The sequence below is a fragment of the Solanum pennellii genome, chromosome 11 (genome assembly GCF_001406875.1).
Source record: "Solanum pennellii chromosome 11, SPENNV200".
In the NCBI taxonomy this organism is placed as follows: domain Eukaryota; kingdom Viridiplantae; phylum Streptophyta; class Magnoliopsida; order Solanales; family Solanaceae; genus Solanum; species Solanum pennellii.
Window position 1 is genome coordinate 47,655,518 of NC_028647.1, and position 11,316 is coordinate 47,666,833.

An 11,316-nucleotide genomic window follows, 5' to 3' on the forward strand; every position below is an offset into this window, starting at 1 on the left:
ATATTTATATTTATATTTATATATTTATATATTTATATATATATATATATATATATATATATATATATATATGAGTGTCTACTATAATTCTTTATGATATTGAAAATGTCATTATATCTTCCTTCTAGGCCAAAATAATGAATTTTTTAAAGCTTTATTCATAGTAAATTCAATGACTGAAAGTTATGTTTTGTTATGTTTGTCATTCTAACTATTTTTATTTTGAATTGATTGTAATCACTTTTTTTACATTTTGAATGAATTGTTTCTTTTATTTTTATCTATTGTTAACAATTGAATAACCGAACCAAATTGACCCGAAACCGATAACAACCAACTCGATAAATATATATTATATTTTGTTTGGTTTGGTTTTAATAATTTTAAAATCGATTAAGTTGGTTTGATTTTGGGTTTGATCAATAACCGATCCAAACCGACCTGTGAACACCCCTAGGAAGAAGTGCTAAATAAAAGTAAAAATTATATAAATTCCACAATATAAGCTAATTACATCTTATCCCTACTATTTTTCAAATTACAAAAAAAATTAAAATTTAAGGATTTCGAATACAACACTCAACATCTCAATACATTTGATCCCGATACATTACTGTTATTGATACAAGATATACTTGACCAAATACATCGCTCACTATCCCAATACATTACCTCTGTTGATACAAGACACACATGTCTCGATACATCACGTCCTGTTATATCTAGTCTAGTACATCGCGTAAGAATGATGTATCCGAGAATAAGAGAGGATATGAAAAATAGGGATTTTTATATTTTTTCTTAACTTATCTACTGGTGGATTATAGTAGGTGTTATCAAGACTCGGCTTTTCAGGTCACGAGTTTAGTCCTATACTGAACAAGTAAAAATGGATGGAATGAATATTATTTATGCATATTCCTTATCCTTTTAAGCTATAAATAGATTTTTTCTCATACTTCATCCGCCACATAATATCTTTTCACATTATGTAAAATGTGTGTTTCAAATAATCGGTCAAATTTTACAAAATAAAAATAGAATTAATTAAAAATTTTCTATGTTGAGCCTAAAATAATTATTTGAATATGACATAAAGAACATATATCTAAAAGAATTAAAGGATAAAATCAAATTGAAAATTATTTTTATTCCTTCATTGGGTGGTAACAGGAAAAGTAGTCAAACTAATACGAGAAGGAGACTGTGGTATTTATATTTGCTAGACTAATTGCAGAAAAAAATTTAATATGAGAAAGTGGTGCAAGTATTTTTTATTTACATGACTAATTGTAGAATAAAATTTAATGTTGGTAAAATGAATCATGGTAATATAAATAAAGGATAAGACTGAGAGAATTTTTTCCTTGTCTATTTAAAGAAGAAGCAAATTGCTTAGGTTGAAACCAAAAAATGGATGATTGTGTGGTTTATTTCACTGAAGATATAGTGAAGGAAATTTTGTTGAGGTGTCCATTGAAATCGTTGTTGCGATTCAAATGTGTCTGCAAGAGTTGGTATGCTCTTATCAAAAACCCTGAATTCGTTCAACAACAGTTGAAGAATCATAGCTCCCCACAACTTCTCATTTATACTAATGGTACCCCTGATGATCCTGACCATGATTATCATTCCATAACTTTGATTTCTGAAGAAAATCCGCAAACATTCAAAGGTATGACACACCTTATAGGTTCTGTGGACGGCTTGTTTTTAATGTATGGAACAATTGATGGTACGATTTCGTGTACATTGTGGAATCCTGCTACTAGGGAGGTAAGACCCCTCCTTCTCCCTCTCCCTGAATCCATAATCCATGCTGCCCCTGTGCTGGGGTTCGGATTCGACCCTTTGACTAATGAGTATAAAGTGGTTTACTTTCGTTGCTCTATTTATCACGAATGTGAAGCAGCAGTCTATTCCTGTTCTAGGGATTCATGGAGTGTTTTGAAACCAAAAGAATCGTTCCCCTTCTATACAAATGTGAAAAACACATTTTGTACTGCTTATTTGAATGGAACTTATAATTGGTTGCTACGAGGGGGACACTGTTGTGATTACACAATTCTTTTATTTCACTTTGGGAGTGAAATGTTTGAAGAGATTGAAGGGCCAAATTGCAACTTTCTTTACACTTCTGTGTTGGGTTTGATGTTGATGGATGATTCCATTGCTATCTTGAACTATAACCGATGTTGTATGCTTGATTATGATATATGGGTAATGATCCAACCAGGTGTCTGGAACAAAATTTTTACCTTTGAATGCATCGGACTGATTAAGTCGTGTTATGTTAGCTCTCTCATTTTTGCGGATAAAGCTTCTCATCTGGTCTCCTATAATGCCCGAACTAAGAAAACGAGGCGTTTAGGATTTCAACATTCAAGATTGGGAATAGGTGCACAACATGGTGGTTGTGGGGTTTTTTATTATAAGGAGAGCTTAGTAAAACTTACACAATGAGATGATTGAGAGATACTGAATTTATCGTCCGTTGAGCTTATCAACATGTTCACTCAATTTCTTAGTTCTATTGTATGCATTAAATGTTTTTAATTCATCTTATTAGTATGTAAAATTACTTAAATAGATGATATATATGTTATTGATCCTACTTGTTTTATTTTCCATCATTGTGTCTTATGATATGTGAATTTGATGCTGCAAATTAAAGGTATGAGTTATATAATTTTGTTAAACACTTCGATTAACTGAAATGAATTTGTGTCCTTTATTCTATTTATGATGGTTGGAGTGTTGCAATTTTCATGATAAGCTCTTTGTAGAATTAAGATGTCAATTAGGAGTTCTATTGAAAATCCAGCAACAAGAAAGTGTTGCAAAAGTAATACAGATGGGGAAAGTTATTGTTGCAAGTGTAAATAACTCAAAACAGGTCTCTATATCATTCGCAACAATCATGCTACCCTAGATAATAAACGATAAATAATGACATAAATCTGGCATCTCTTGCACCAAATAAAGTATATAGTCGTCAAACACTGTAGTTTTTGTTCAGGTCTATCAATATTCGATACAAATGTTTCTTTCTTATCTTTGCTATTTCAATTTTGATGCCATGTACACATGCTACTGTTTTAATAGGCAATTTTAAGGTTTCATTAATGAATATTTTTTGCATTCCTTTTAAGTACTATTTAACAGTACTAGGGTTGAACCCATCAAAAACAAAAAAGCACCTTTCTTTTTCTCTTTAATTTGCTAGTTTGGGGTTTTCTCTTGATCAACTACTATGGTGCAAGCGATAATTTCCTTGAAGATTTAGCAAGGGAAATTCTTGTGAGATAGCCTATGAAATCCTTGTTGCGATTCAAATGTGTCTGCAAGAACTAGTACGTTCTTATCAAAGCCCACGAGTTTGTTGAACAACACTTCATTATTTAATTGCAAGTACTCAATATCTTAGAACTTCTGGAGCCAATAATACTAGACATAATTGAAATGAAATGGACATTGATCTACGCCAAATGGCAGAAAGATGCAGTTTTCTGTGGGGAAATCAGTCATAAGAGGAATCGTTGTCTTTTTCGACCTTATTAGTTTTTTACTTTTGATTGTATCGTCCAAAAGAAAAAACTATTGATTGAGTATAATTTAATGTTATTCTGATGAAACAAATGACAGAAGAAAAAAGTGTTACTAATTTTAATGGAATCTATAATATGATAACCTTATACACATATTTTGATACAAGTAAGGAAAACTAATTGATAAAAATAAATATATTACATAAAAACTTCTTAAAATATTATCTATTTATATTTATATTGTATATAATTTTTAAATTATAATAAATTAAAAATCATTAATGAAAATTAAAATTTATTTATCTTCATAAATAATAGATAATATATAAGAGATGTGCATAATTACTTAAACATTCCTTTTAACTTGGCATGAAGTGTCATCTGCATCGTTCAACTTTGGGTGTGTACAAATAGAAATCAAGCTTATATAAAGTTGAAATAGTAGACACACACGTTCTACATGATATATTCGAACGGGATACACTTGAACTGATAAGTATTATGTCATGTAAAATACATGCTATGTATAGGATGTGTGAGTCTATTTGTTTAACTTTGTAAAAGTTTAAATTAAATATCTATTGTGCACACTCATTAGTTGGAACGCATAAATGTCAGCTAAAGTCTAGTTAACTAGCACGTTAATGTAATATGCCTAGGAGATAAATGAAACTTAAATATGTATGCACATAATACATTTATACAAACTTAAAATATATGCAATATTAAAATAATAATCATGAAAAGTATCATTAGATTTTGCATTAAATTTATAAAAGGAATATTCTACTTAGAGTGCCAATGAAATTAAATAAAAATTTATAATACAATGTTAAAAATTAAAACAATACATATATAATATAAAAAATGGTAAAGGATCAAAAATACTCTTAAACTATCCGAAATAACTTATATTTATCTTTAAACTTTATTTCGGCTCAAAACTATCATTTTCGTCAAACTATTCGGTCAAAAGTGCTCTTCTTACTAACGGAAGTTGTTAAATGCCATGTGGATGCCACATTGTACGTCAATAGGGTTACACTGCCACGTAGACTAAAAGGAAATGGATCAAAAATTCCCTTAAACTATCTGAAATAGCTCATATTTACCCTTAAACAATATTTCGACTCAAAACTACCCTTTTCATTAAACTATTGGGTCTAAAATTCCCTTCTTATTAATGATGTTGTTAAGTGACACGTGGATGCCACATTGCATGCCAATAGGGTTCCACTGCTACATTGACTAAATCTCTAAATCTTAATTACTCCTTTCCCCCTCATTTCATTTTTTCACAAAAACGATTTCACCCCTTCTCCTTCATTTCGCGGCTAGGGTTTCACAGTTTTCTTTGTCGCTAGATTTCAAAGTGGATATTCGTGATTGTAGGTTGGTAAATTTTTGTTTTATTTTATTATGTTTACGATTTCAAAGCATGATACTTAGGATTTCACAACTCTCCCCTCATTTCACGGCTAGGTTCCTAATTATCATGCTTTGAAATCTTAAACATAATAAAATAAGAAAAAATATCTAGTAACCTACAACCAAAAATATCCTCTTTGAAACCCATCCCTGAAAAAGCTATGAAGCCCTAGTCGTGGAATAAGGGGAAAGTTGTGAAATCTATATATCATACTTTGAAATCGTAAACATAATAAAATAAAAAAAAAGATTTACTAACCCACAACCACGAATATCCACTTTGAAGCCCAGCCACGAAAAAAATTGTGAAACCCTAGCCGCGAAACGAGGAAGAAGGGGGTGAAATGGTTTTGGAAAATAATGAAATGAGGGTGGGGGAAGTAATTAGGATTTAGAGATTTAGTCTATGTGGCAGTGTAACCCTATTGGCATGCAGTGTGACATCCACATGACATTTAACAACTTTCGTTAATAAGAAGGGTATTTTGACCTAATAGTTTGACGAGAAGGGTAGTTGAGCCGAAATATAACTTAAGGGTAAATATGAGCTATTTTGGATAGTTTAAAGATATTTTTGACCCTTTTCCGTTAAGTCTATGTGTTAGTGGAACCCCATTGGCACGCAATGTGGCATCCACATGGCATTTAATAATTTCTTCTAATAATAAGGACACTTTTCACCCAATAGTTTGAGGGAAAAGGTAGTTTTGAGCCAAAATATAGTTTATGGGTAAATCTATTTCAATAGTTTAAGGGTATTTTTTATCCTTTTAACTATAAAAAAGTGTTATATAAATGATGGATTAAAAATTACAAGGATAAAATAGTCTTTGCATAGGATATAGAGGGGGGGGGGGGGGGGGGGGGGGAAAGAATATTTCTTAAAAGTTGAGGAAGGATTTAGATTTTTAAGTCAATTGTTCAACGGTGTAAATGATTTTCACCTAAATTTAATTGAGAAAGAAGGAAAGTAGTAATGGATTTCCATGAATAAATTTAGAACAAAATGTAACATGAAAAATGAAGGGAAATAATATTTGGATTTCCTTTATTAAATTTAGAATAAATCAATATGATAATTAAATGAAGTCGTATTTGGATTTCCATGTTTAAATTTAGAACAAAATTTAATATGATAAAGAAGGAAAGTAGTATTTGGATTTCCATGTCTAAATTTAGAACATAATTTGACATGATAAAGAAGGAAAGTAGTACTTGGATTTCCATGTCTAAATTTAGAACAAACTTAACATGAAAAATGAAGGGAAGTAATATTTGGATTTCCTTTATTGAATTTAGAACAAACTCTGATATGAGGAAGAAGGAATGTAGATTTGGATTCACATGTCTAAATTTAAAACAAAATTTAATATGGTAATGAAAGGAAGTAGTATTTGGATTTCCATGTCTAAATTTAGAACAAAATTTAATATGATAAAGAAGGGAAGTAGTATTTGGATTTCCATGTCTAAATATAGAACAAAATTTAACATGGTAAAGAAGGGAAGTTGTATTTGAATTTCAATGTCTAAATTTAGAAAAAAAATTAATGGTGGTAAAATGAAACATGGCAACAAAAATGAAGGATAAGAATGGGGGAATTTTCTCCTTCTCTATTTAAGGAAGCAAATTGCTTCTGTTGAAACCTAAAATTTGATGATTGTGTAGCTAGTGTCACATCCGGAAAGCACCCCCTAGAAGTAACATGTCGTATTGACCTCTCGGAGGTCTTATACAAGCCCATAGTAATCATTCATCGCATTTGTCATAGTAAATTTAGCGGAAAATTTAAAACTTTCTTAGCACATTATAAGCTAGAACATTACTTCATATATATATATATATATATATATATACTAGCCACTTAACCTGAGCATTTATACAAATATAGAATTTTGAAGAAGAAGATAAAAAAAGAAAAAGAGGTTCAAGATTTTCGTTGTTTTAAAATGAGAGGAAACACCTCTATTTATTGAAAAGAAATGGTAGTGTAAACAAATACTTATTGTGACTTATCGGAAAGGTTATGACTATTTAGAAAGGTTGCAACCCTTTAGAAAGGTCACAACCTCTCATAAAAGTCAAACTTTTCATAAAAGTCACAACTCTTCTTTAAAGTCGCAACTTTTCATAAAAGACACAACTTTTCATAAAATTTACAAATCTTCATTAAAGTCGCAACTATTCTTAAAAGTCATAACTTTTTATAATAGTCACATCATTTCATGTAAGAAGATGACTATTTTAAGGGTAAGTATTCATAAAAGACGTAACTATTAACAAAAATCACAATTTTTCATAAAAGTCACATATTTTCAATAAAGGATAAGGCTATTTTTGTAAATAAACAAATTTAGAAGGAAATTCTAGTTTGTGGAGGCGCCACGTAGGCGGGCCTAGGGTTCTCTTTTATATAAATATATGATATAAATATCATATTACATACTTAGACTCTAAGTCTCTTTGCCATCTTAGACTCAACAGCATTAGAGTACATGTGGGACACGACCCTTAAAACATAATCATAAGTATACAGCATTATAAAACATTACAGTAAACATCAGTAGGAGATCCTTGAATTTAAGGATTCCTTCAATAGAGCTTGGGAATCATCTAACAAGCTCCTAACCATTTAAGACATCCCTTAAGCACCCATAACCTACACTTTGTGTAAAAAATAGAGAATAATGGGAGTAGTACAAGAATACACTAAGTACGACGACCATGCAAAAACATGCATTTAAAAGGGACATTTTCTTGAAATCATACTTCATGTCTTTATGAGTAAATATTTATAAAACCATTAAACACTTACATTTATATCATTCACATACTTCATATTGACATATTCAAAGTCCAAACATCATAGAAAAACACATAGAATTTAAGTCATTTTTGAGTCACATTACAGTAAGCACTTTTCTTTACAGTGAGTATTTTCCTTTCACTGTGAACTTCTTTACTTTTACTCATTAACCTCCCAAGTAACTCTTTAGTGATACTTGGTGCAATGCATCACCTTAAGTTCACAAGAAAGCATACATACAAACTACATAAGCCAACACACATTATATTATAAGCATAATATATCAAAGATACATTTAAGTCGAGACTCTATTGGCTTTACAGTAAGATACATCAATTTGCACATATAATGACTTCACTCACATACATCATTATTAGACCTTGTTCATGACCCCAATCTTAGTCTACTAGTGCAATGTACATGTGAAACCCCATAATCCCCACACATACATAGTAAACCTTTCATGAGACAAACCTTATCATTCAATTCATACGTCAACATATTAAGTGAAAACAACTTCATTCATGTCAACAACCTTCATCATATAGTCATTAAGACTCACATAGTGCATATAAGAATAAGATCACATCACATAGACTCATACCATGCACATCTTCATGACAAATAGAAAAATACTACCATGCCATGCATAAAGACATAATCATAACCCTACACATTAGAACACCTTCCTAGAACTTTCTAAGGAGATACTTGTGCAACGTCTAGATGGGTTAATTACTTCCACCATCCTATGTATTCTCCCTTAAGTCCTCATAGTTAGGGTCCTAGTCATTTACTTCCATTGTCCATTTTACTTTAGGAAAACTATAGCCTTAACCGACACTAAGACCATGGGTGCTAAAGATGGAATTTGATGTTGTAGAGCCTTACACCAATGGAAGGTGTTCTTACCAAGCCAAGGTACAACATTAACACATACTAGCATACTAAGTGAATTCACTTGATAGATCCTATGTGGCAAGCAGTTTATGGACTTGGGAGCATCATGGAAATATCACTCTAACACCCTTTTGGGTCATGAGGCTATCCACCCCGTGAGGATTATAGTGACCTACCTTCCTACAATAGGATGGGACACCCCTCATCTTCTAGTTCACTCAGTGTTAAGCTAAGTTCTTATCTTCAAGTTCACTCGGTGCTAAGCTAAGTTCCCTTTTGTTAAAAGCCTTCATTAACATTACTTTATAAAATATAGTCTTAGGAGATTGACTCCCTATATGCTTAGTTCATAGGTCATGGATGAGAGTTCATCAACCTAAATCATGTGAGAAACCCTTTCACATGGACATAACATATATCATTAGCACTATCTAGTTTAGGATACACTTGAGCACACCTTTGAAGTCTCCTCTATTGACTAGATCATCATTCATGTATGTGTATACTTATATGTGAGAAAAACCTTTCACATAGCACATTAAAGTCACACATGTTCATACATCAATGCACAAGTCTATAGGTATAACTATATGAGCAATACTTTCATATAAAGCCACTAAGACACTATGCACATTCATGCTTCATCATATCATACAAGTCATATTCATAACATGCCCATACATTCATTTTCATATACATAGAAATAAAAACTAGAAACTATCTTATCAAGGCACACATGTGCAATGCATAGGCAAGGTCCCATACCCTTGCCCATACTAGTACACCTATCAAGTCATCCTAGTTAAGGAAACACATATCATACTTTCATAGACGTCATCTTAAGATGCATAGTAGTAGACACTAGTGAATATGAGAACTATCTTTCATTTAGACACTATGACCTATACTACTTGTAAGCATGTATAATGTGTGAGTGTGTATACATTGTCGACATGATCACATAATGGCCATCCATAACATCTTGAGGCAACCACACTCTTAAGACCATAATGCACAACAAAGCATAGACCACACAACACCATTTAACATAGGAGGCAAGGCAATCTTCACATTACATTGAAGACTCTTAACCTTAGCTATTCACACATTCACATAGGGGTACATGGGTAGGGGTCATCAATCCTTAATAATTCATTAAAGGCAGCACCTACACATGATCTTTCATACCCATTTACATGCTTATAATAATAATAACATAACCTAGATTCACAACTAAAGTAGAGGACTAGGCACAAGTTACACATAAGGTGATCATCATACCCACTCATTCATATATTCATCAATTTCCTTCAAGGAAATGGTCAACACATATATATTGACAATAAAGTAAACACTGTCACCATAAGTGGACCATACCACACAATGTCATACAAGGCTTCATCAATCGCAATAATATAGAAAAGTAGAGGGATGAGCCATTCTTACCAATTCATCAATCTTTGATCATCGTTGATCAATAAACCTTTCTCATATTTTATACATTATAGAGCAGTAGATATATGTACTTAAATCATAAAACAAACCATGTGCAAATCATTACAAGATCATGATACAACTACTGCACTATGTCAAATATATGGTAGAAGGTAGAAAGTTATAGATCTTCAAGTAACTTCCCAGTTTTGCTCATCAATCATCATGTATCAATAATATAAATTTACTGCAGTAGCTAAATAGATATAAATCAAGTCTAAATCATGCTTCATCAAATCTCAAAATTAGATCATATCATGTACATAACATTATCAACCCATAGACTAGGAGAACCTAGATTAATTCATGTAAGCCTTCTTTAATTTGATCATCAAGGATTTATTCTTACAATTCAATCCTGATATTAACCCGAAACAGTAGCTACAATCATCTTCACCTAATCAAATTCAACATTCAATCATTAAGAAGGCAATGATAGAGTGAACTCTTAGAACTCTAAACTAGGCATGTTCAAATCTTCATACATTGATCCACATGGATCCTTCATCATCAATTAACGTAAATAACAGTAGATATTGACAATTCAACGCAAGAGAATCGCAATTCAACCATTAACAAGCCATGATCACAATGCCCATGTAAGGGCTAAATCGATTTTGGGAAGGGACATGGGTTCATAATGCAATTGGATTAAAAATCACGTTAAAACCAATACATTAACATCAATTCATCATGATTTAGACATTAAAAACTTTTTTAAAAAAGAACTCATGGCTAGATTGAAGACGAAGAACTTTGATCATGAAACTTCTTTGAAAAACATTGAGATTAACTCTCCAAGTGAAAGGTTACTTAGAGATGAAGGATAACCATACCTTTATATTCATTAAAAAACTTTAAAACTTGATGAATAAACCATAGGAATCCATGCTCCAAGATGTTCTTGAGCTTCACCAACAATGGAGGTTTCTATGGAGAATATTTTTAGAGGGAAAGTTTATTTTGTGTAGAAGGGATTGGGAATGGGTTGTTCACGTGTTTGATCACTTATATCAACCAAAAAATATATAATTAAACCTATTAGTGTCAGATTAGGACGTGGGGTGAATTTCCTATTCACCCCTTAAGTGGGCAGTACGCAGGCAGCGGTTGCACCAGCCTGCATCGACGGGCCCAATC

General features: G+C 31.8%; 1 protein-coding gene across 1 annotated transcript; it reads left to right on the plus strand.

Moving 5' to 3' along the window:
- Positions 1 to 1,413: 1,413 nt before the first annotated feature.
- Positions 1,414 to 2,463, plus strand: LOC107004408 (F-box protein CPR1-like). Its single transcript, XM_015202608.1, has one exon. The coding sequence runs from the start codon at positions 1,414 to 1,416 to the stop codon at positions 2,461 to 2,463; it is 1,050 nt and encodes a 349-aa protein (XP_015058094.1).
- The last annotated feature ends 8,853 nt before the right edge of the window (positions 2,464 to 11,316 follow it).

Coding starts and splice junctions, on each gene's coding strand:
- LOC107004408 (XM_015202608.1), top strand. CDS start 1,414: ATGGATGATTGTGTGGTTTATTTCACTGAAGATATAGTGAAGGAAATT.